The 26,874-nt window shown below is 36.6% G+C and overlaps 1 protein-coding gene across 2 annotated transcripts in view; it reads left to right on the forward strand.

Annotated features, from left to right (window-relative positions):
* Nucleotides 1-1,587: 1,587 nt before the first annotated feature.
* The window catches only part of LOC134537931 (NAD(P) transhydrogenase, mitochondrial-like), a 183,244-nt gene continuing 157,957 nt past the window's right edge, over nt 1,588-26,874 (forward strand). Inside the window, exons 1-6 of one of the 2 annotated variants that reach the window (XM_063378907.1) lie at nt 1,588-1,816; nt 3,426-3,652; nt 4,607-4,755; nt 5,173-5,319; nt 8,517-8,639; nt 9,466-9,653. In XM_063378907.1, coding sequence (XP_063234977.1) covers nt 3,438-3,652; nt 4,607-4,755; nt 5,173-5,319; nt 8,517-8,639; nt 9,466-9,653 — 822 coding nt within the window. In that variant the 5' untranslated portion in view covers nt 1,588-1,816; nt 3,426-3,437. The remainder of the gene's footprint in view (nt 1,817-3,425; nt 3,653-4,606; nt 4,756-5,172; nt 5,320-8,516; nt 8,640-9,465; nt 9,654-26,874) is intronic. The other variant, XM_063378908.1, reaches the window with a different exon arrangement.

Consider the following 26,874-nt stretch of genomic DNA (forward strand, 5'->3'; position numbering starts at 1 on the left):
TAGTGGTTTTAATGCAGGCTTGTTTGATTGGTTGGTTGACTGTTACACTTGCGATTGGGCTTCCGCCCGGTGACACCATACTCATCCCATTTCTGAAGCCTCTTACTCTAGTACTTTCCTCTTGTCACATCCAGTATCTTTCCCTCAGTCCTACTCCACGCCATCCCCGTGCTCAACAGGAATACTTGCCTTCCTCTTTCCGTTCTGACTCTTCCACCCATGATCCCTCCTATTCATCCCGCTGTTCAACCCGTCTCCTAGCGTCCCCCAGCCCCCCTAGACTATTGTCAAAATAATAAACTTTCCTCCTCCTGTTCTGATATCAGTTCGCTTCTACCAACGAATATGGATCTCATAGACGATATTTCCTTTAAGTCAGATATTTAAGTACTTATTAATTAGTGAAAAAAAAAAAACATGCTGCAAGAAACGATAATGAGTCTCAAATGCTCTTTCAAGATATTTCAAGTCAACAACTAAAGTTTTATGAGTATTTCAGATTAACACCTACATACAATGTTTATAAATATATATATATATACACACACACATTTATTTATTTACATATACACACGCACTTGTATATCCCAAATATACCGGTTTTTAAATACACGACTAATTAATTTTTCTACGTCCATTGTTATGACCTAGCGATTAACCTACAAGCACGTGGACGTCACAACTAAATGCAAAAAGATCAAACTGGTTTGAACGGACAAGAAGTTCTGACGTGTTCGTGTGTAATCTGCAGAATCGGTTGCAGGCAGGGTAAACACTTCCTTTTCATTCGCATTGTTTAATTGTTCTGACGAACTCGTTAAACCATCTTTCCGTCAAAACACGCATCCACTGTAACCGTAGTCTTACCCAGATGTTGGACTGGACAGGGATAGGTCAATGTACACGAAAACGCGGGCCGTGAAATGTCAACGAACTTCAATGAAAATACTCAATAATGCACATTGGCGAGCATGTGAAATATAATGATAAGGTGAAACTCAAATCCAAGTACACTTAAAGCACATGCGAATTTTCTTATTCAGTCATAATTTTATATATTTGCGGCTGTTTGCGTGCTGTGATACCTTAAATAGATCGCCGCATGGTAAAAGCAGTTAATAAGTAGAAAATATAACTTACAATTTCTTCGTTGAGCTGCCGGTACTACAAATTGCTGAGTCTTGGGTGAAATGAATCCGAAAGATCTCGCTAATTTTGTCAACGTTCCAGACATACTTGTTACGGTAACCTTAGTCGAGATCAGAGAAAATTTATCAGCTGAGTGAAGAATCTCAATTCTCCCCTTCTTTTAACTAAACTGTAATAGTTTACCGAACGTGACGTATTACACGCTGACAAGTGAGTAAAAACATGAAAATGATTCAAGAACACCAACACAACAAAGTATGGTTTAATGAGGAACGTTGTTTTATATTATTAGTTTAGCAAACACTAAAGTGGAATTTGTTATTTAAGGTTATCTTTCATGTAGCTTTTATAAAATATATATTTTAATTTTGTTTAAATCTTTTTATTATACTGCCGAGTTACTAGTACACTGTTGGCTAACTTGATTTAATTTTTTTTACTGCTGAAGTTAGTGTTAATGTGGAGGGGATGATCTCAAAGATCATGAGAAAATATCTGCTTGCTTGCGTGCTCGGATGGTACCGGGTCCAAGCTTGACGTGTGATGCTGGATTGGGGAACAACAATTATAGATATTATGAAAACAGGAGGTGAACATATTATTCAGTACGGTTAATGTACTATAAATAACTTATCCACATAATTTATCAGAAGTTAACGGACTACTGGTGAGTTTTAATTGCATCTGTATATTATGTCAGTAACTGTTAAAAGGTGCTGGGTCCGGGGTTGACGACCCGTAGTTCTAGTACAGACGATATGGATGTAATATGAATATGTATGTTATAGCTAACTAGTATTGTAGTACAGTAACAAGTCTACCCACTGATAAATTTGCCTGGTTGTATTCAACGAGTATTATAAATTATAATTAGATATTTACACATTGATGCAAGGCGTTCATAATTTCCGTATTTATCTTTGTTTATTACTTCTACAGTGCTCAGCTATATGCCCTCTATATCTGCAAAATACTTCATTCTAACCTCAAATGAAAATTGTGTTCAGTTTTTAACCTAGAAGTTAATCGAGTTTAGGTGGACTGCAGTTAGAACGCAAATTGAAATTTTGCCTTAAATACACGGGATTGTAATGACATTTTAAACTAAAACAATAGGCTCTTTTAAAACAGTTTAAAATGTCAAGGAATAGTGTGGATCAGTTTCCTAAATTGTTTTAAGTATGGCAGAATTAATAACTAAGTTCAATACCCCTTTCTGCATTAGCTGCTGTGTTTAGGGTCAACTGCAACAAAACAATAACATAACCTTAATTTCATTTTCAGTCCAAGTTTACTCCAGTTGCAAACAATTTATATTTCAGTCAACGTCGAAAAATGATTGTAAATGCACTGGATCAGACCCTATTTCCCACAAGGATAACTCCAGAAGTTACATCCTAAACAAAGGAAGCATTTAGAGATTTCCTAGCTAGGTATTTTAAGACAATTTAATATTCAAGTTTGTACAGAAATAATTTTTTTTTGAAACTGAATTTTTTAATATTTTTATTTTCATTTACACTTTAAAAACATACATAAAACTAAAATAATACCTAATAAATATGTGACATATGTTACAAGACTATGCTAATAGCATTAGTCAGGGATGTGTTTGTGTTAGTGAGGCGGAATGATATGTGCAATGCTCACTGGTGCTTCCAGCGCCGTATCACCTCCAAGCGAAAGGCTCTGAACTGGCTCTTTTGGTTTTTTGTCGTGCATAGGGCAGTTGTGAGATTTGAGATGTTGAAATGGTTTGAATTTCTTCCAGAAAGTGTTAAATAATTTTACCTGGCATTTCAAAATTATTAAATTTGTTACGATTTTGACAGCCAAGAAACATGAAATGAGTTTTTTTGATAGAAATGCAAACCATATCATGAAGTAGCCAGTGGCATTGCAGTTGAACTTAAAAAGTTTCAGTTCTGCAATCTATTGAGTTCTCCTTATTTGTACATCCCAAAAACGATGTAAATGTAACTTTGGCAGCTAATTATGCAGAAAGTATGCACTGTATATATTTTTAATTTGGTTAAAGTTAAAATGAACAAGTCTAAAAGTTGATAAGTGATCAATATAAATATTAAATCATGACCTGAAATGGGAGGCATCCCCTTAATGTGAATAATAAACCTATAACATTTACTTATTTGTTTATCTCGCAGTTTGTGAGCGTCAATTAACATCACACAGGCTGCCAACAATTTAAAAAATTATATTTTTTAAGCTTAAAATGTTGTTAGAAGTGTAGTATTTATTGTTTGGTGGTCCATCAGCTAGCAAGCTAGATGGCGAGGGGTTTGCTGCGGTTGCTCTCGTCTCGGGAGAAAGTGGTGGCTCTGGTCGGCCGGCGGGGGCAGGCTCCCAGGCGACAGTTCACCTCCTCGAGGACCTGCCTGGAGAAGCAGGCGAGCGTCGCAGAGCCGGGGCCTACCGCCAGGGGCACCCCCTACAGCCGGCTCGTGGTGGGAGTCCCCAAGGAAGTCTGGCAGAACGAGAGAAGGTGAGCCTCCCCGCTCTCACCCCATGCCTCTCGTGATGCAGTGATCGTCATTTTAAGTATTCGCCAGAAACCACTGATTTTTATCATTTTCTGCGGGCCTTGGATGAAGCTGGATGTTCCATTTAAAAGTGAAGTCAAAGCAGCTATGTCCCAAAAAAAAATAGATAAAATTTTGAATATAATTTTTTTTTAACTATTTTTCTGAGTAATATGTGTAAGAAATAAATGTAACAATGAGTAATAACTACTTTGTTATGTGTCTCATAAAATAAATGGGGCTAATTTTTTTTCTTTACATCAGCTTACATTGGCTTATCTGAATATACCATAGATATAACTAGATTTTTTTATTCTGTCAATTTATTTTCACCCAGGTTTTAAAAAATTGTGTTAAATAAGGCAGTATCAATAAATTTGGTGGCCTTAATGGCTGCTGTAACATAAATATACACTAAAATTCATACCATTTTATAAAGAAAAAATATATTTTGCACTGCCATACAAGTTTAAGGGAAAATTATGTTGTATACATAATCTTATTATATTTGAAAAATATGAATATGGCTGATGCTATTTCTACCTGCAGTGGTAGGTGGTGGTGTAATACGTTTACTGCCTGTGAAGAGTTCTTGACAACAGTGATCTATAGGGTCACATTCAAATTCAAGTGATAGTAATTGCAACAGCCGGCAGTTAACCTAACTCAAATCATGAACACTGAATCATTACGTAAGCTTTTGTGCACAACAGTGCAAAGTAAAACTCTACTTCTGCATTGTTCTTTAGCTGTATCCAGTAAGATCAAGTGTACGAACTACCTGCCTTGCATGTGGATGCACAGACGTCCTCTTATATAGCTATGGGTGCACATACCGCCTCTGCCATTGAACCAGAAGTGTTGATGGAGTTTGCTGTAAGCACATGAGATACAGCGTGTGTGTATCACGTGCGCAGGGTCGCTCTGAGTCCGTCTGCGACGTCCGTCCTCGTGAAGAAGGGTTTCAACGTGCAGGTGGAGAGTGGAGCGGGCCACTTTGCCTCTTTCAGAGATGAGGACTACGCAAACGCTGGGGCCAAAGTGGTTGGCAATGCTTATAATTCAGGTGATGAGCGTGTGTCGAGTTGTTGTGTGAAGTCTAAGGTAATTTAAAACATTGCTTTGAAGCAAGGAACTTATATTTAGTTACCCAGTTAAATGCTGCATAAGGATCATCTTGTTTTCATGATACGTGCATTACTTATTTGCAGTTACAGTTTTTCATCTTGCGTAGAGTTAATTGGAAGATAATATGCAGGTACAATCAATTTTTTCCCAGTATAAAAAACACATGTATTGTACACAAAAAAAATTTCTTTTCCACTAGCCTATAATTTTTATGTTCTACTTTTGCTAAAAATGTTTTCCTTTGCTTTTAATTTCTGTAGTCTGACCAGGTTATTCTATATCTCTTAAGGAGTTTGCCTTTCTGTATCAGTATTGTTGTAGTGAAGTGTTGATCACATCTTAAGGCTTGTTGCAGACATAGTTCTGAAGGTGCGTCAGCCATTGGTGAAGGAGACTGAGGCGTTTCGGGACTCAGGAACCCTCATCTCGTTCCTGTACCCAGGCTTGGAAGAAAACAAACCTATTATTGACGTGCTGGCAGCGAAGAAGATGACTGCTTTTGGTCAGTTCAGCTGGACATACGACATGCTTTTTTTTTTTTACCAAGAGTAGTACATAGTCTTGTTTTCATTCCACTGTAGCTTGTAGGATAAGATGGCATAAATAAATGCACAATTTTAGTTAGTTTTTTTCTACGATGTTGAAATATTTCCCACTAAATTTTTTTTTGTATTACGAAAGTTCACTAACTTTTAAAACTAACATGGGTTTGAAATTTATGAAAGTTTCAACTACCAAAAAAAATTTAAAAAACCTCCAATTTACTCCAAGTGGGAAATTTGGAGGTGTGTTTCATGTTAAAAACTAGGTGTAAAGTTGGTGCGCAAACAACAAAAAAATTTATACAGAAATACACATCCAATAATACATCCAATTATGCACTTCCAATAAAAAAAATTAAGGAAAATTTTGTTTGTAAAAATCAATTTGAAATTTTGTTTTGGAACTATGAAAAAAGGGGGTTGTCTGTAAAGTCGGTTTACGGACGATAATTTTACATGATAACGTCATAAGAAAACAATTTAGGGTTGTGCGAATGTTCGGTATACCGATACCGAAATCGAAATTTTGCTACTTTCATTTTCGATTTCGGTAAGAATTTCATCTGTCGAAGTTCGTTTTTAGCGAAATATTTCGAGCCAAACGAAAGTTCAATAGCTTACCGAAGTTCGTTTGTTCTAGTTGAAAAAGAAATCGTAATTTAATAAAAATGTACAGTATAATACCGGTACAATAACGTTCCTTATTATAAAGTATATTTCACTTAACGAATTTTTTTTTAAGTCCCCGCCAAAAATCGTATCTTCGCCATGCAAAACGGTTTCAGTTTAAAGAATCTTTTTCACTATAACGTATAAATTCTACTAGTAGCGTGGCATTACTACACCAAAATTTACTTAAACTGGTAAATACATTTCCAGCTAAATGATTAATGTAGTAGAACAAAGATACACAAATACCAACGCAACGTATTTTCTAACCTCTAAATTCTCAAAACAAAGTTAACAAACAGTTGAGCGCACAACCATAGATTATACCGTACGTAGTATGCGACGTGAGCAACACAACACCATTCGATACATCGAAAGACGGAGGTTTGAGAGAAGTATTAATTATTTAGACAAAAGTGTTATGCTACGCTAAAAATACTGTTTGATGTCTGTGCCAGGATTGTTTATTGTTATTGTTGAGTTTATTTTCAGGTTACGTTATTTAGACACCGCATTGTATTTGTGCTAGAATATGAATGATCCTGGAGATAAAAAGAAACGAAAGCAATTCACGCTTAAGGAAAAAGTGGATATACTCAGAGAACTAGACACGGGGAAAAAAGCAAGTCGCAGTTGCGAATACATATGGCATTGCGGCTCTCCTGTAGCTATTTTTTTATATATATTTTTTTTCTCTTTGTAAAGATATGTATGCATGTTTCAGTGCTAAGTACAAAAACTTGAGGTGCCTGTAAGTACTTAGCACTGAGATTCTACTGTAATGTCTTCATATGATTTGCTTGTTATTACTAATAATGTAATAACATATGCAAATCATATGAAGACATTAATTAGAAAAAAGATTTCCATTAAGATTAATTTACGTGGTGATGAAAAAAACTCACGTTAATGAAAATACAGTAAAATCATAATTTGAACAAACATGGCAGATAAAGTAAACAAAATTCAACCGTGATTACAGTAGGCCTAGGTATCAAAACAAAACCATGCAATATTTGAAAAATTACCTGATTCATTTGCTTTCAAACAGTAGTGTAGGTACTATATTCGTAAAACATACATTCCAGAACTGTTAGTACACTATTTAGTATTTACCGTATACACATAAACAAAGAACATACCTACTTTTATTCGCGCACAGCCAAACAAAAACATTGTCGTCTGCTTTATTTAAATTTTACATACTCTGACTGGCATATAAAATCCTCATAACATACAGCCAATTAGACAAAAAGGTCAACAAGTCACTGCATGTAATGACCACTTGGCAGCAACCATTTGTTATGTTTTGTTTTGACCATGTCCCTTGCCTGGTTTACAGCTTCCTGAGCTAGCCATGTGTGACAGTGTTGCAAGATGACGGCCGTTCCGCAGTAGTCACGTGTTTTTTTTTTCATCAGTACCATGCACGTGATAAATATATTATCATAGACTGCGACATTACGACTGTAAAGGAAATAGTCTGTGCGCTGAAAGATCTGGATTGATTCTTGAAATTTACGAGTGACATGGGGCTGTGTTGTGTGGTCTAGGGCGGATGTTGATTTTTTAAATAGAAATATTTATATATACATCAAAAGGTACCAAAATGATTTATGTAATAGAATTTATTACTGAAGAGCAAATTTTGGGCACTTTTTTTCTTTGTTAATTAAAAAATTTCGCTTAACTTTCGTTAAGAATATATTTATCTCATAGAAAAATTCATTTTCGTTTCACTTTCGCGAAACTTGATAAATTTTCTTTCACTTTCATTTCGTGTGGATAAAGTCACTTTCGCACATCCCTAGAAAACATTGATGAAAAATTGCATACTTTTTAATTTTCAAATATTATTTACAGTTTTTGCAAATTTAATTTAAATAATATGTTTAAATATAACTACAAACAATTAGTTAAAAAGCCCGCCTTAACCTGTTTGATATTATAGAAGATTTTCTCTCACGGTGGTTGGCCGGTTCTTGCATACTCGGCTCAGGCGGAACGTGACAATGAGTTATGCTTTTTCGTGCGTGCAGCCGGCGTTCATCGATTTATAAGACGTTAACACGTCAAAAATTATATGCAAACTTTGGTTTTGTTAATTATGTTGTAGATATTTGAATAAGAAAATGTTTTTATAGTTTTGCTAAATATATAAGCAATTTTTGGCATAATTTTATATAATCATAAGTTTTATGAAAAAAATATTTTTTTTTTTTTATAATTTTTACCTTTGTTTCACACCACCACCAACCTTCCTCATCTTACCCTATTTCTGCTAGCTGATGTGGCAGAGAACCTGTTTGTAAATGCAAATTGTGAAAACCAAAGGAAATTTGATTTAATTCAGCATTATTACTCTGTTGTTATGATTTGAAGTATTTATCTGTGTCAAGTGACAGAGTAAAGATCAAATGAAAGTGCATACCAATGTTTAATTTGAAACTAGTTGAACTAAATGTGAATGTAAAATGCTGTATTTCAGGAATGGACTGCATCCCACGCATATCCAGGGCACAAGTGTTTGACGCACTTAGCTCAATGGCAAACGTGGCAGGCTACAGGGCGGTAATTGAGGCAGCCAACCATTTTGGGAGATTCTTTGGAGGTGAGTAGCAGCTTTGAGGGTGCTACCGCAATGGGGGTTGAAGTGTCCGTCGAAGTTTAGGGCGCCACCACATGTATAATGGGCATGTGGACCCGGCGACTCTGTTCTCAGGGCCGTGACGTAGCCCGTGTGTGGCGAGGCCTGTTTCCCCCTGTAGCACTGACAGGTGCGTGAAGCTCCTTCCTCGCGACTCACTGACCGCTCGTCCTCGCTCGGCAGCTCTCGGGAGCGGAGCACTGACGTCACACCGGTGGGCGCGGGCCGACACACGCACACACACGCACACACACGCACACACACTTCGGTGGGCGGACGTAGAGGGTGGTGGTGGGAGGAGGGGCTCGCAGCGTGGGAGGGGGCGGGTGGTGGCACATCGGGCTCAGAAGGGTGCAGCCCGGGACATTGTCATGGTCAAATTATTCATATCCAAAAATTTGAATATTTGCACAGGCCTAGAAGCAACTTTTGGTTTAGCTAATTGGTGTGCAATAAAAACTAATATACCCTCAAGGAGATTCAAGAATCCAAGCATGCAAATGATAAGGTAAACTTTTTGCAAAGTTGTTAACAAAAATACATATGAATTTTTTTTTATATTAAGTCGGTTTAAACTTGTGAGTTTTTAAGTTAAATAATCTACTGTTTAGGTGTTTGGTGTTAATTATTTTGTTATTTAGAATTTAGTTTAAACTTTCTTACATTGGCTGTGAAACATTTTAAATTCTCTTCTGTAGAAATTGGCATGTTCCAGCGTGTTGTAGATATGTTTGTATGAAGGTTTTGCTTGTGGAAAGGTCCTGGGAAAGCGGGGAGAGTGTGTGTGCAGGGCAGATCACCGCGGCGGGCAAGGTGCCGCCCGCCAAGGTGCTGGTGATCGGCGGCGGAGTGGCGGGCCTGGCGGCCATGGCCCAAGCCAAGCACATGGGCGCGATAGTGCGCGGGTTCGACACCCGCGCCAGCGTCCGCGAGCAGGTGGAGTCCCTGGGAGCAGAGTTCCTCGAGGCCTCCATCCAGGTTCGTGCTGCCGATAATCAGCTGGATGTAGCCTCATGCCAACTGCACGTTTCAAACAAGAAAATAATGTTTAGCAGGAAAAACTGTTTTTTTCTTCTTTAGTGAGGGACAAGATTTTGTGATGATAACGATAACACCTAAAAGCATGTCCGTACTCGATGCGTGAGGTACCGTTTTTACCCGCAGAATGGCTCTTCTTTGCATGGGTCGCTCTGTCCGTCACCGAGATGAACGGACGGATCTATGGATCTAGCCCCTTTGTTAGTCACCAGTTCAATAGGCGCAGACCTACAAAGTAACTACGATTATTCCCTGTGGTTGGTACACCGAATCTCCGGAAACCAACCTCTAGAGATGACGATATCCAAGTGTGCATGTACTTTAGTTAACTTCACTCTTTTAAGTGCTGAATCCACGAATAATATCTTTTTGCAAAACAATATCTTCTCTTTTTAACGTTATTCATTAATTAAAGTATATCAGTGCAAAACATCTGTAATCTGTGAAATTTTCATGAACATTAGTGTAACAGAGATACTGGAATTGAAAGGTGTATTAAAAATTTGAATTTTTACTACCAATGTAATTAAGTGTGACGGTGGTGACAATACACATTTACACAGACATGCCCAATTACACTACATCAGTAGAACCTTGTTTCTACATATTTCAAGGGACCAGGAAAAAAATATGTAAAATGCTGGAATATGTAAAATGAGGGAAATGCTAAAAAAATAAAAATTATTGTTATTTAAATGTGATGCAAACAATTAGAAGCAGATGGTAAACACAAAACAAAATCAAATGTCAGATATTTAAAAGTTTTACACAATAATTAGCTCTTCAGTATCTCAGATTATTAAACAGAGATTTTGACGATTAACCTAAACCAAATTTTTATGTACAAAAAAGGTTTATATACAATACAAATAACCAACATAATCAAGTTTGATAAAAGTAGTTAGCACATAGCCGTATATACAACCCAAATGTTCTGCACTATTATTACAAATATATTATCATACTTAGAGTTTCTTGAAAAAATCTGAAATTTGTGACTGTTTTGAATGGAGTCTGCACAAGTTCTCAATGTCCACTTCAAGTTTTTGCAGAGCTGGGAGTAGGATTTCAGTGTTACTAAAACTAGAAACAAATCTTTTTAGTGTTGAAACTGCACGAGTTGCTTCTGCCTGCGTTGGAACTGGTTCTTCTTCTCCTTCTTCTTCTTCTTCTTCTTCTTCTTCTTCTTCTTCTTCGCTGTCTTGACATTCACCAGAAGCATTTGCTGCCAGATGGTTATCCACAATATCATTCAGGTTTTCAGTCTCTGTCGTCACTATGTCATCATCTACTTGTACAAAGTCACCGAATGAGACACCAGCTTTGAGTTTCGCCACATCATCAAGTTTTTCATTACCAGGTAACTCTTCAACACCAGTCACTCCAGAGGAAAAGAAACCAGCTTTCTTGAAACAGTTAGCTATAGTTTCTGGTTGCACTTTGTTCCACGAATAGGCAATGTTATGAAGTGCATCTAGAACATTTAACTTCATGGTCTTGGAGTCTTTCCCAGATTCCATCATGCACAGAGCTTTCTGCACCAACCTTTTTCTGTAGTTCACCTTGAAAACGTGTATAATACCCAAGTCTCGGGGCTGCAGATGGCTTGTACAGTTAGCAGGAAAAAATAGTAATTTTACATTCCTCAGCTCAACATGCTTTGGATGTGCTGGACATTGGTCAATAAAAAGAACAATTTTGCGGTTCTGACTCCTTATTTTAGCATCCAATGCATGCAGCTGACTCTCAAAAATGCTAGCAGTCATCCAAGCGTTCAAGTTGGAAGAGTACTTTGTAGGCAGTGTTTTAACATTTCTAAAACATCTGGGGGTCTTGCTTTTGCCAATAACAAGTGGTGGCAGCTTTTCACTACCATCTGCATTTGTAGCGAGAAGAACAGTTAGTCGTAACTTACTGTGTTTTCCTCCATGGCAGCGTTCTCCTTGCTTGGCATCACACCATGAAAAAGGCCAGTTTCGTCTGCATTAAAAACATCCTTTGGTGCATAGTCAGAGAGATGATGTTGTAGCTGCTCCGTTTTCCAAGTTTCAACTGTTTGTGTGTTGACACTTCTACTTTCCCCACAGATTGTAATTGTATTGAACACAACATTATTTCGTTCTTTAAACCTACAAATCCACCCGTTGGAAGCAGTAAAATCTTTTATACCTAACCTATCAGCGATTTGCCGGGTCTTCTCACGAAGTAGCACTCCATTGATGGGGATGTTTGCTGATCTGGTTTCAGTGAACCATTTTTTTAAGATCTCTTCCAGCTTCTCGAAATTCGATGCTCGTACATACTTTCTCTTATTCGCTGTCGTTGCCCCACACTTAACTGAGTTTTCTTCAACTGTCTTGCGGTTTTTTAAAATCGTGTTCAATGTTGAGCATGAAATATTAAGTTTGTTGGCAAGAGAAACTTGAGTTCCCACGTGCGCATTATAACGTCTTAAAATGTCCAATTTCTCTTTGATTGTGAGAGTTTTTCTAGTAACACTTTTTCCGGACATTGTTAATAATCCCGTGTCAGCATACGATTTAATTTCGAGTTTAAACGAAACAATTAACACAAACACTCTCACTTTAAAACCGTAACTATTTTTATTAAATATAAAAACGTATCATTTTTGTTACCATGTTAGAAATTCAATGCTGCCAACTGTTTCCACGATATTTGTTGTGGTAAAACGAACATCGCCGAACATGCACGAAGACGCCATATTTACAAGAAATCGATACGTTGCTTTTAAAGTTATTTTTAATAAAAGCATAGTAATAACTGTATTTTTATGTAAATACCCATTCCTACTACAGCGAAACCCCTTATTTACGTTACCGTTATTTACGTTTTCCCGTTATTTGCACTATATTCTTCAGGTCCCGTTTGGTTCCCATATAGTCCAATACAATACTTTCCCGCGAATTACGTCTCAAAAATCGAATCAATCCCGCTATTTACGTCACGTAACAACCATAAACAACCAGAAAATACCGTGGAGCTAGTAGGCAATGAACATTTTAAATAGCAAAATATACATATTTTATAACATGAAAAGTTGCTTTTATTTCTAAACATGTAATAATTTAAGCCTAGGCGTGTAAAAGTACGAGTAATTATAGCAGGAGACAATCTAAAATGCACGAGGGAAAAACGTAAACTCATGAATGTACAAACATGGCTGCTTGTAAGTTCTGATACTGTATTTATGTCACAACTTAGCCGAAATACTGGTACGAGACATAAACTTCACAAGATAAAATGAGCGGTGTCTTGGTAACTGTTTTATACGTCTTTTATAATTTGGGAAGTATTGTACAGTTGACGCCATATTTTTTAAACTAACCATTTATTTCTGGGGATCGTAAATAATTAATTATTGGTACCAAGACATCATGATAATATAAACATAAACTTGAACATGTCACGGCAGCGAGAAAACTGGTGCGTATACCAATAAACTGGTATTAGAACTGGATAAAATTGGTACACGGGAGGTGGAGCTTATATTTTTTTCCGCTAAGCTCGCATCTATTGGTTGGCGGCTGATGGCGTCATGAGTCTGGGCGGAGCATAGAGTGCGCATGCGCCGCCGCGTCGTTACAGCAGCTGACCGAGTACAATGACCTTTCTCCGCGTTTGGCGCGCTATTGACGGTAAACATTCATCAATTTGCGGCCTTTTCTTAAAAATTTTTTTACTGTGAGCAATGTGTATGTAGCCCGTATCTGTTATAAACCCTGCCGGTTGCAACTGTATTTATAATTTGGAGAGGCAAATAATCTCCTTGAACAGCCAAAAAAGCAAGCAGAAGAAAATTTCAAATTTATTTTTTAGGAAGTAATCAGAAAAACATTTTGGCTTTCATTCTTTTTTTATTTTTGTCAAATGTGGTAAATTAATAATTGATTAAATACTAAAGTAAAATTTGTTGTTAGTGTGTTTGTACCTGCATTGTAGTATGTGCTATTAAACAAAAGGAAAAAAATTCTAAATAAGGTAAACTGTACTCCTTTTTATACTTTTCCCTTTATTTACACTTTCCCGCTTTTTACACTTTTTTACTTTGTCCCCATGAAAAGTGCAAATAAGGGGTTTTGCTGTACTTATTTTTTATGCATTATTCATTACAGTTCAAAGGGGATAGAGTAATATGTACTTAATTTTCACGTTCACGTCACCAAAGTTTATATTCCTGGCCTTATGGTTCAACAGGGCCAGTGGCACAAAAAAAATGTTTACAATGGCCAACGAAGCTGCCGTGACCAAGAAAACTTGCAATTAACATAAATAAATAAACGAAGTAGGTACTCGCTGTTAGCTTTCAACTTTTATTGTTGCTTCGAAAATTTTCTGATAGTTTGCTATTAAATGCAGCGCTTTTGCAACGTAATTTGCGGGAAATGCTTTCGCATAAAGCGGGAAAATAATGCATTAATACTATAGGAAACGTGACGGTGCAAGTAAAAAAATACGTTAATCACGGGAATTTGTAAATCCCGGGTACGTAAAAAGGAGGTTCTACTGTATGACAATAATGAAAACATAACACCTGATTATTATTTACAAATATTCCAGATAAATATAGCTCACAATTATTTCATAGATGACATTTGTAGTATTTAAGTTTGATATTTTGTTTATGTTAGATTTCAAACAAACGATGATTATAACTTTCTTGGAATTATTTGGTAATTTACCATGGACGTAGAACTGATAGTAGCATACAAACTCAGTTTACAATTGGAGAGTGTCCATTTATATTATTCCATTTAAAAATAAAATTATTGGATTTAACTTATGACATTTCAAATCTGGTAGGTAACACTTAATTCACCATCGTTTCTTTTGAACAAATTTGACCCTACTTATTTGTGGGTCAAAATAATAAAACAATTATAAATCTTGTGACTGTTCAGTATCAAGGGGTTAACATGAACATTACGCAGTTTGAGGTACCTTTGGGTGGGGAAAACAAACCTCGGTGAACTGCTACACGATTTGGACTGCTTTGGAAAACCTTTCAAACTCCGTGGCTTCCTTCCTGTGCTGCTGGCTCTGCAGCTGCCGAAGTCGTATGTTAGGTTACTCCTCTGGTCCTCTCCCTCTGAACCTGACGTCGGTAAACTTGGAGTCGTAGTGGATGCTGCCAGGATCCCGTCAGTCGCGATGTCTCCTCTATTAGATCGGCATCCTTCCTTCGCGACGTGGGTCGGCATCTCTTCTTTCTTGCTTCACTGACATATTTGATTCTCTGGTATCAAGCTAATTAACTTACTGACGGTCTTGATGTCATGCTCCATAATCGGTCACTACCTCTTCTAATACTTACTAGTACCGGTTTTCTTGAAATATATCAATATTATTCCTGGTTTTCGTAGTTCATTAATTACTACTAAAACTTTACACTTTGATTCTATAATCTCAAATTACGTGGAACTTATTAACGATGTACAGTAGAATCTCGTTATAAAGTACATCAATAAAGCCTCAACATTTATACTTAGTAATGAAAGTACTTTATTCTGAAAGTTACCTTAAAAATGTAGTATTTTTGAATTTATAAAAATAAAGTAGTAGGGGATCAAACGTTACATTAGCTTGGAAGCAAATATTTGTAAAACAACAAGAATTAAAATAAAAAAATTACTGAACTTGATACCGTAGCCTACATTCTAGGCCTACATGTACAAAATTTATATCTGTCGAACACAAAATGACAAATGGGTTAAACTATTTTGCAGAAATATACATTTTTGGAGATAGAATTCCTTTGTTATCTCCTAGGCGAAGTCTCTTGCGACCAGCTGATAAAGATGACTGTTCGTACAGTTTAATAATTTTTTTGCGATCTTTTATTATTGTTGACAGTGTAGTGGGCACCAAACCAAATGACTGTGGCACATATGCATTATTCCTGCCTTTCCCAACTTCTTTAAAAATTTCCACGTTTTCCTTCAAAGCGAACTGCTTGCGTTTCTCTTTATCTTTTTGGCCATCCATCCTGATTAAAATATTCAATCAACGATATTGTTTGCCTCGCGCCACGTCAAACGTAAACAAACCTCGCATCCATAGATAACCATAGCGTCGCACTAGTAGTACGCGTCGTGAGCATCGCTGTGCCAGGTGACATTCCGACTTTCATGGCAAAACTATTAAAGCGTGTCGGCCATGTTGTGACCAAACACTGTAGAGGTGGGTTGCAGAATATCAATCTGGTACTTTGATACTGATAAACACCTGTATCAAGTACTGCAAATGAGTAAACTATTCAAGTATCGAGTACTTTAGTATCAGTTTAGAATTCACCTGGAACAACACCACGGCCAATGTGCGCAGAACCCGATCGCAGATGACAGTCACTTGGGCGGAGCTTGTGAAAGGTGAGGGAGCGGCACGACGAATAAGGGATAAAGAAGGGAAAGAATGTGTGGTTGGAAGCGCAGGGGTAGGCGTTGAAGGAGGGGAAGCCTAAGATGTACATCAAGTTCTGTCCCTGCCCGAACACGCCCGAATATTCACCTTCGGCCAACCTCGGGTTTATTTATATATATTTATATTTCTCGATTATTTTAATGTAGCTATACTAACCTAACTAACCGTCCATAGTGTTCTGAAGTGTTTTAATGTAGCTAACCTAGCAGACCAATTTTAATATTTGAATTCATTTCTCCTGTGTAAAAATAAAACAAATCCTGAAGTTGGCCGAAGGTGAATATTTGGGCGTGTTCGGGCAGGGACAGAGCTTGATGTACATCTTAGGCTTCTCATCAAAGTACGCTCAGTGCGCAGTGCGTGCTCCTTGCAAAGATTGAAGACTCCGATTACGAAAGGCGTGGAAAGAGAACACCGATACCCATTTTCGACTACGAAGATTGTAGAATGAGAATACTGATACCTTTTTACGACTACGAAGAATGTAGAATGAGATAACTGATACCTTTTTACAAAGAACGTGGAAAGAGAAAACTGAAACCTTTTTACGCTGGTGATGACGGCACGGAGGATGTGTAACCTGTAACGAGAATGCTGATACCTTGTTGCTTCCTGGGAGCGCTACTGCTTAGCTGATACAGAAGTATCAGCTACTTGTAACCAGTACATTACTGTATCAGTAACTGGTTGAAACAGATACTGAAAATTGCTGTAACAACCCACCTCTACCAAACAGTTTAACCTGCATAAATTAACATTATTGGATTTTCTATTTCGTATATAAGTTAAAATATAATTTTTATTTAACGTTTGTATCTGCGTTAATTAAAACTTTTAAAACGTGCTCTACAAATAAGATGGTGCAGCTAAAAATATTGTCTTGAAGAGAGGCGAGACAGCAATCGATTGCTAAGATCGTCTCGTGCACTAAAGTGTGTGATCCATGGAGGAGGAAGAATGGCGTGTTATATTGTACTATGATTCTATGAATCGTTGAGACAGTATTTGTTTACGTTTTATACTTGTTAACGATTCTTGAAAGTGATAAAAATTAATCATAATGTACATTTATATTAAAGAACCCCTGCACAAACACAGTAACAATTACGTGTATAGATTTTCCTGATAACTGGGAAAGAATGATCGTTGTATTGAAAGGTAGGATACGTTTTTAATGTCAAAGTGAAATATTTTTACATTGTTTACATTGGTGTTTTGAGCGGGAATTTAAAATCCTACGTTGAACTGAAATATACGTTATTCTGAAGTACGTTGTAACGGAATTTCACTGTATCTAACTCCCTTGGCCGTCGAACGAACAAACCAAACTAAGCTTCCAAATTTGAAAAGAAATATAAACATTTCAAGTTCCCTTGTTCTGAGCTCATCGATATATTGCTTGAAATCGCAAATATATTCTAAACGGAATATTAATCGTGGCTTAGCCTCCAATCAATAATAATCTCTTTAAATGTTATCTCTCAGGAACAGTATGGTAACACTGATTTTCATTGGACAATATCAAATAAAGCCTTAAAAATTATTTTAATCAAGAAACATACAGATAGAAAGTAATAAAATTAACGTCTAAGCTAGAGTGCAATATTCATAGAGAACAAAAATTGCTAATAACATTCAATATAAGGCAAAGATAAAATTACACAGAGAAAAAATTAAAGACATTTAAAAACAAATGTAATACTTCTATGAGTGCCTCACCAAGTACCTCTACAGCACCCTTAATTTTGGGCTAAAAAATTAACATTTTCACTGAAATGGTTGCCCCTGCATATGGGTCATAGCTAGGGACCCCGAAAAATTGTGAAGCGCGAAATTCACGAAATAACGCGAAAATTTGATACTTTAAACAAATTTTGCGACTTTCCTTTGATTTTGACATAGTCGCGAAATTCACGAATTTTTGCTCGAAATTCATGAATTTTCGCCCGAAATTCACGCTTTTTCGCACAAAATAATATCCTTATGTCGCAAGTTATATTTATTTATGCCATCCTAAACATAGGCGTGAAATAAACATAGACTGAAAGACTAGTGCCGTGATATTATCTTCGTGTTGATACGTTACTGAAATCCATGTAATTTTATTACTCTGTTTACAAGCAGTAAATTGCCATCGCAAATGAAAACAAAATGTAACAAATGTCAACAATCGATATGTGCACACTACCAACATAACAAAATTAACTGTCCACAGTTTTCGTGTTTTGAATAATGGTCGTTTCTGCCGCAAGGTGCACTGGTGTCGATTTTTCTAACCTAATTTAATCGCATGGAGCTAAGATGGCAGTCATTTTTGCGTGCACATATCTATGAGTGTTTACAAATACCGTCCACATTTTGTAAGTTTTGTGATACAATTGAATTTATGGCTAAGATGCTGAAAACTTTGACAATGTTTGATCGCGAAAGAGAGATGAAATCGGATGGATTTTATATTTTTGATCAGCGGGACAAAATTATGATGTGCAAGTTCTGCAACGTGCGGGTTGATAGGACACACAAAGACATGTGCAAAAAGCATGTGGCAAATGACACACACAACAAAAAAACAGAAAAGACAATTATTTTGTCAAGCAAATTCTACCATGTCTAAACAAATCTCGATAGGCGACAGCGTGAATAAAACAAACAAGCTTGAAAGTGCAGAAAACAAGAATTTGTTTCTGATTTTGTTAATATGATGCTGTAAGTTAACATTCCTTTGGAAAAAGCTGATCATCCAGCTATGAGGGAATGGTTTAACACCCATGTTGAAGTTTAGCCTTATTTATTTAGAAATGTTTTCCCCCTCTATTAAAAGTTCATAAGCATATGTAGGCCTACAATATTATCAATTAACTTACCTTCAGGCCCAACTTACCTTTACTTCAAATAAATATGCAAGTACCTCAGATTAACAAACACATAAATAGGATGGATTGCATTGTGAAATGTTGAGCACACCACAAGATATTTTTGACTGATTGATTGATGGTTTGACTCTGTAATCCAGCAGTAATCTTGAAAAGGTTAGGTTTGGCTTGGCTTAGAATTGTTTTGAGTAAATTAGCCCATTAATATTTTCAGCGATAACCTTATAAATGCTACCTATTTATAAGTATATATTGTAAGTTATGTATACATTTTAGGTGCAGGGGATTTGCCATCAGCCAACACTCTTGGAGAAATTTATGAATTATGTCCCAAAAATTGGCCAGGCAAATAAGGAAGGAGTAAGGCACGCTGTAGAAGACAAACATTGTATTCTTGTGTGATGAAACGACAGACAAAGTGGGCCGATGTAAGGCAGAGTCTGCTACTTTGTAGTGTCTATCCGCTATGAGGTTTTTTTTACACCACCAATGGCATAATTTTTTCACCATTTTTTGGGGTCTCTACCGATTGCTTATTTTTACACCGATTTTTTGCACCGCTTTTGTCATTTTTTTACACTGAAATGAGCCAGTTTTATTTACCATTTTCTTGGGTCCCTAGTCATAGCTTATTGGCACGTAAGAAATAGGACCCTGTGCTCTTCTTTGTCTGCCAGCTATGGGAGGGTGAGAGGTAACAAACACCCCCCCTCCCCGTCCCACCATATTTACGACCCATCCAGTTCCTGCACTTCCTAACAAGACAGAGGTGAACACTGCTATTTTTCATAACCTTGTTTTTGTATAGTATTTTTTAACCCATCCCTGGATAGGGAAGAGGTGGCAAGCTACTCCTTGTCAGTTCCGTCTATAAGAACCAGCACACAGTTCACCACGAGGTGACAGCGGTGGTCATGTCATTCAAACACCTGAACTCCGGTCAAGATGTGGGGCCAGTTCAGAGAGGGAGGGAGGGAGAACTGCCAACACTGCACATGCCCTCATGCACACACGGGACCCCGGTCCCTAAGTCGGACCCCCAGGGTATTTTTCTTGGTAGGTGCTGCAGTGCGACGATAGAAAATGGATCCTCTCCGCCAGACAGTGAATAGTGTGTAGTATAGGTGGCAGCATCAGACTGGCGCAAGTAGCCAGCCAGTTCTGCCATTACAGTTTTTCGTGTGAGTGAATGTTTTAGCACCGGCATATGAAACAGTGGACATTTATTATTTAATGAAGGGTAAGTTGAAGTTTGTTTACAGTTCTGCCCTTTAAAAATATTAATCTATATTCTACAGATGAACACATTAAAAACATGTGAAAAATGTATGTTTAGAGGCTTGTTAAATGTTAAGGATATTTTATCCGAAGTCGGACCCCATTAGTGTGTCCAAAGTCGGACCCCTAGTGAAGTAACAATATCTGGGCGGCTCATGAAATTTACGCGGTTTCGAAAGATGATGCGAACATGTATATGAAGCATTGCCTAAATGCAAGGGTGGGGATAACAGAATTACCCCGCGATTACTCGCTGACCAGCGTTCGTTGCTAATATGTCATGTGTTTTGCATCAATTACTTTGCTTCTTAGTGTATATGTCAGTACTTTAATTTAAGACTTAGTAATTAATTTTACGATCAACTTAGAGTCAGGCCTGCAGTGCTTCATTATGCATCCCATTTGCATTGTGCACTGTTTAGTGCCTGTACAGAAAACTGTCAAAAAAGCATGTTATTTTAAAAAACTCTAGTCTAATGAAATGGTCTAATTAATTCTAAGGTCTTTGTTATGAATGTGGATGGCTAGTTTAATCTGAGAGAAGCTATATAGCAGTAATATTTTTTAACTCGTAAAGTTTTTCCCTGTCTGTAAAGGATGTGTACACCACTATGTTTCAAATTTTTAGCAAATCCATTGCACCATTGTTTCAGATGTCTCAGGGACATGCCAAATATCGTGGAAGATCATGGGATGCCCATAAAATGGAAGAAGCAATTAGAGCTATTAGGAATAAAACAATGGGGTGGAAGAAGGCATCTAAAGTTTTCGACGTTCCTAAAACAACATTGATGAGGCTTGCAAAGGAGAAGTATGGTGATCCAAGTGAAGCAGGGCACACAAAAGTGGGGCGGCCTACAATTCTTGGACCCAAACTTGAAAAGGAACTTGTAGAATACTGTCTGAAGATGGAGGCTACATTTTTTGGTTTGACAAGAGCTGATGTAAGAAGGATGGCACTTACATTAGCAATTAGAAACAACCTCAAACATCCTTTTGGAGATCAAGCAGCTGGACAAAAATGGTTGAAGCTATTTCTAAGACGACACAAGGGCCTGTTGTCAGTCCGTAAACCAACTGGAACATCGTATGTTAGGGCTACAAGTTTCACCCAAGAAAGTATGTCAAAGTTTCATGATAACTACGAAAAAGAATTAGAAAAGACGAACTACACACCTGACAGAATATGGAATGTCGATGAAAGTGGACTTTCAATTGTTCAAAGCAAGATTCCTGAAGTGATTGGACTGCGAGGGAAACGACAGATTGGATCCATTACCTCAGCTGAAAGAGGTTCACTCATTACAGTGATCATTTGTATGAGCGCAAGTGGAAACTTTATTCCACCATTGGTGATATTTCCTCGCACTAATATGAGTACAGCTCTGGAAAGAGGCAAGCCACCTGGAACATTTGTAACTGTTCATCCCTCTGGTTGGGTTCAGTCCCATATATTCACCAAGTGGTTTGAGAGTTTCATTCACCATACCAAACCAACTGAAGCTGAGCCTGTAATGCTGATATTAGATGGTCATTACAGTCACACACGAAATATTGACATTATAGACATGGCACGACAGAACAATGTCACAATAATTTCTTTGCCACCACACTCGTCCCACAAGATGCAGCCTCTAGACCGCACAAATTTTACGTCCCCTCAAGGCTCACTATAGCGAAAATGTTCGAATGTGGCTTAGAGAGTAGCAGAGACCAGTCTCAATGATGTAATGGATCTCTTTGGGAAAGCTTACATCAAATGTCAGACAGCAGAGATTGCAATTAATGGATTTCGCTGTACAGGCTTATATCCTGTGGACAGAAACATTTTTCAAGACTCAGATTTCATTTCAGTTTCGCGAGAGGTTCAGTACAGGGAAGCACATAGGTCTAACTATAACACTGTCAAGGTCACCACTCCAGTTTTGGTTGCTCCTCAACATGAAGACCACGGGACTGTCAGTCTACCAAGCACATCTTCATCATCACCAACGATAGAACCTGGTCCATCATCCATTTCAGTAGGTCCACTGGACATCAGCCCTGTACCCACTATTCGGAGAAGAATCTCGACAAGAGGTCGGAGAGCTACATCATCTGCAGTGATAACATCTTCACATTGCTTCAATCCTTGGAGAAGTCAAAGAGAAGACAATGTCAGCCAGCCAAGGGAAAAGAACATTACCGAAGAGGAGCGGCTTCTACAGGCGGGAGAAGGGGAGGTGGAGGACGTGGGAGATCAAGGACCCAAAATGTTGGTGGAAGACAACATGATGAAAGTTTAGACAGTGACGATATTTCATTACATGACAGTGGGGACTCTGAGTTGGACATCTGTATTCCACAAGGCGTACCGCCAACTCAGAATGACGCAGACTGCATGTTTTGTGGACAAAAATTTTCAATGTACTGCAATCAAGAAATGTGGATTCAGTGCGCAATGTGTAGCTTGTGGGCACACGAAGAGTGCACTGGAAATGACAGAAATATTTACATCTGTGATTTCTGCCGTTAGTGTCATAAACAGAGGATTGTGGCACTAATAAGTTTCTCACTGCATAATATAATTTACTAGTGGTGCACCGATATGGCTTTACCGATTACCGATTCGATTACCGATTATGAGAGCAATAATCGGCAGATACCGATTCAGTTACCGATTATAATGAAATAATTTTTTTAAGTGTAATAATGCACACAAATTTTTTTATTCCCATGTGAATTTAATTACAAGAGTAGGTAAAATTGACAATACAGTTATAATAACAGTATAAAAATATATTAAATACACTATTATATCATTGCAAAGAGTAAATTAAATTAACTTCTATTTATATTTGTTATTGTAAACAACTTGAACTACAGTCAAATAATTGTAATTTACAATGGGTAAGTTTTTATTGTGGAAAACTAGCATTATTATCGACTATCACATAAAGTTGCATCGAGAAATTACCGTTTAACAATGTAAACATGTTGCTATAATTTGTTCACTTGAGTTTATATAAAAATGTTTCCGCACTTCACTTTTTTTCTCCCTCGTCGCCATCTCACTTTAATTATATAAAAATGACTCAAAACCAATTCTAGCACATGTGATTTTATTAATGTTGACTGAATGTATAAAATTATAAATACTTTTTCACTTTTCACGTCACATACAAATAACACAACAACGGATTATGTTACCAAAGACGCCCATAACGAGTTTGTAAAACGCAGTGATAAACTCTGAAAGGTATCGGGACCACGATTTTGAACCGCTACTACTACTCGAAAAGATCGATTCTCATAGAATACACTGCAACTGCTTGTGGTATTTTGATTGCGTGTCATCTATTTTACGTCTCTGGCTATAGGTAATGTACAAGGCCACTAAACAAAAGACAGAACAAAAGACGAAACGTAAATAAACGTGTAGGAAAAATGTATTTTTTATTGTTAGAGGCAATGAGATTAATTAACCTTAACAAAATATCTGTAATCTTGATATGTCGGAGTTAGATGAATTTTGTAATATATACAAATATTACCGTATTTCGTCCTAAAATATGTAACAAAATATTACACGGTAAAAACCTACTTAATTACGCCGGGACGTAGATAATCGGCAAAGTAATCGTTAAGATAATCGCCGATTACGATTAATCGGTTAGTACCCATAATCGCCGATTACGATTCATCGGTATCCGCATCGGTGCACCACTATAATTTACGTTTTTCTAACTATCTGCCATTGTTTATGTATTTTTAGTGATTTTTCTTTGAATGTTTTCAAGGGGTCCGACTTAGGCAACATTTTGTCAGGCACTCAATATATCACATTTTTATTAAAAAATTTATAGAAGATTTATCATGTGTTTTGGATTCACGTAAACACTGTAAATCACTTGGCAATGTACGAAAATGATATGTTAATTAAAAATTGAATGTTTTGTTACGTAAAATAAAATGCGGTAAGCAAATAACAAAATGCGGGTCCGACTTTGGTCACTTTCCTCTATATATTTTTTTAATAAATAAAATTTTGAAAAGAAAAATAATACAAAAATCACAGTTTAAATAATTGGCCTTTATTAAAACCAAAAAATGTGTCTTTAAATAACTAAGTGTGCAAAAAGAGTTTTTATACCAATTGCAGCCAAATAAGAACATTTTGATGAGTGAATCCCCAAGGTTGACAGAAAAAAGTGTTTTGCTTTAAAATGCACTTTAATATGCTCTTTAATAATTTTTAACTGTACTCATTATTTTTTAGTTAGTTGAACATGTAGAACATGGTTATTAGAGATGGGATAAAATGGTTTAATGATTTTTCCACGAATTTTTGCGAAAAAAGATTTTTATAACTATAAAACGCGAAATTCTGAAAATCTCAGAAAAAAATGATAAAATATGAATTATTTGCGACTTTATAAAAGATTATGTGCGCGATGTCACAAAATACGATGTTCACACATTAGGTTGGAAATACCACTTATTTTAAAACACCTTAGCTGTCTTTTAGCGCCTTCCATTTGCCAGAAACATTACGCCTATCAATTCAGAAAATTACCCATTGGAGTACTTATTCAGCCGGCAGCCTCCATATTTACACACAGCAGTCCTTACTCCTTCCTCTTCGCTTCACAATAGAATACAACATAATTTTTCCATTGATTAAATTTTTTGCATTGCTTTACTCCACTGCTTAATTAGTTCTTTTCGAATACCTGGTACCGAAAAAATGTTATATAATGTTTTTCTAAACATATATTACGCCATCCCGAATTCTGAACTCGATATTCGTTTGTTTTTGTTGACGCCAGATTGCAACGGAAGACAATTGAATGTGCTAGCAGCGAGCACAGCGATAGTACACGTCAGTACCAACGCACCAATTTTTCGTTAGCAAAACAACGCTTAACGTGTGTTATCTTTCGGGATACCTAGTTAATTTGCCGTGTTCATAAATATTCTATACTTTTGCAAAAGTTTACACGGGCAGGCAGTTTAAGTAAAACAAGAATCCTTGTAGTTTTCGACTTATTTACTGCTAGACCCAATATAGCGATGCCAAAATTTAAAGCATCTTGCTTATCGCGGGCAACTGATTTAAATCGGAAGGGCTGTACGTTTCCAACAACATTTTGTTCTGCAAATGGTGCAATTTCCGAATTGATTACGAGAGAAGGGACACTGTTGTCAAACATGTTGCTAGTAAGCATCATGTGAAAGTGAGGTTAGGTGCAGAGGGCACAAGCAGTGGCAGCAAACGTCTTGCAACACTAGAAGAAGTCGCAAAAGTCGGGGAAAAAGTACGAGAGGACAGAGAGAAATTTATTTTGGATACAACCGAGGCTTTTATATCTGCCAATTTACCACTCCAGAAATTAGACAACACCCAATTACGTGGTTGGATTAATAAAAATGTAAAGGGTGGGGGAGATCTTCCTACAGCCAGTTCCCTTAGCAGAACATATGTTCCAAAATTGGGGGAAAAAGTGGAAGCACAGTTAAAAGATGAATTTGAAGGGTGCTTTAAACTTTTGAAGAAAATGCCGTAAGTACCGGTAGTAAAAATTTTCTTTTTTTAAAATATCTTTTTAAAATATGTTTTCCTATAAAAACACAAAACACCGCAATTGCTGATTATTGAAACGAAATTGGCATAAAAATAACACAGCTTTTTCCCATCACTAATGATTATAATCTACAAGTATGATTCCAATGAACTATACTTAACTGTTATGTTTATCCTTTTTCTATTACATTATAATACTTTTATTAATTTACATGTTTATTTTTCTCTATGTTTAAATTATAAAAACATGAAAACATGTATGAATGTCCCATTGCAACCAACATTGTTAAAATTAAATTTATTTTAATCAAGAAATAATTTCACAATTTTTTGTCTCTATTTTTAACCATTTAATTTTATTTTTACATTAATTTCCGTGCACGGTCAATACAGCAGTACAAAAGGGTTTGCTTCAAATATCTTTCAACATGTGTTAGCCAAATTAAATTTTTTTTGTTTATATTTAATGACATTACTTTATAGTTATAATTTAATAATATTTTGTAAAAGAAAGGCTACATTAAAAAGTGTGTGCTTTATTTTTTTTTTACTTACTGCATTACCAAAAGAAACAGCTTCTTTAGATTCAGAATATACCTTCCTACCACTGTAACCTGTAAATATCAATATTTGATTTTTATTGTGTTTAGGTAGCTACACAAAGCATAATATTCAAATTATTGCTGTATTATTTAGAGTAACATATTCTAATCATAATTTAAAAAATTTTTCCTGTTATGTTAGTTTTTGATATTAATATATTAAGTAACTAATTAGTTTCAACTTAAGTTTTGTTGGCAATTTTCATTGCGTAAAAATACGAGGGACCCCAAAAAAAAACCAGACTGAGAGTGCACTGCCATTCATAGACGTAGTAGAGGGTTCTCCCGCTAGATGGGGTTAGTAGATACCTTCACTAAACAGCTGCCCAGACGACGTCAGTGTGTAGGTTAATGTTTGTTCATAGTATTGTTTTTCTCTTAATTTTCTTGTGTTCTGCCTGCAAAGT

This window comes from Bacillus rossius, chromosome 12 (genome assembly GCF_032445375.1).
Source record: "Bacillus rossius redtenbacheri isolate Brsri chromosome 12, Brsri_v3, whole genome shotgun sequence".
NCBI lineage: Eukaryota > Metazoa > Arthropoda > Insecta > Phasmatodea > Bacillidae > Bacillus > Bacillus rossius.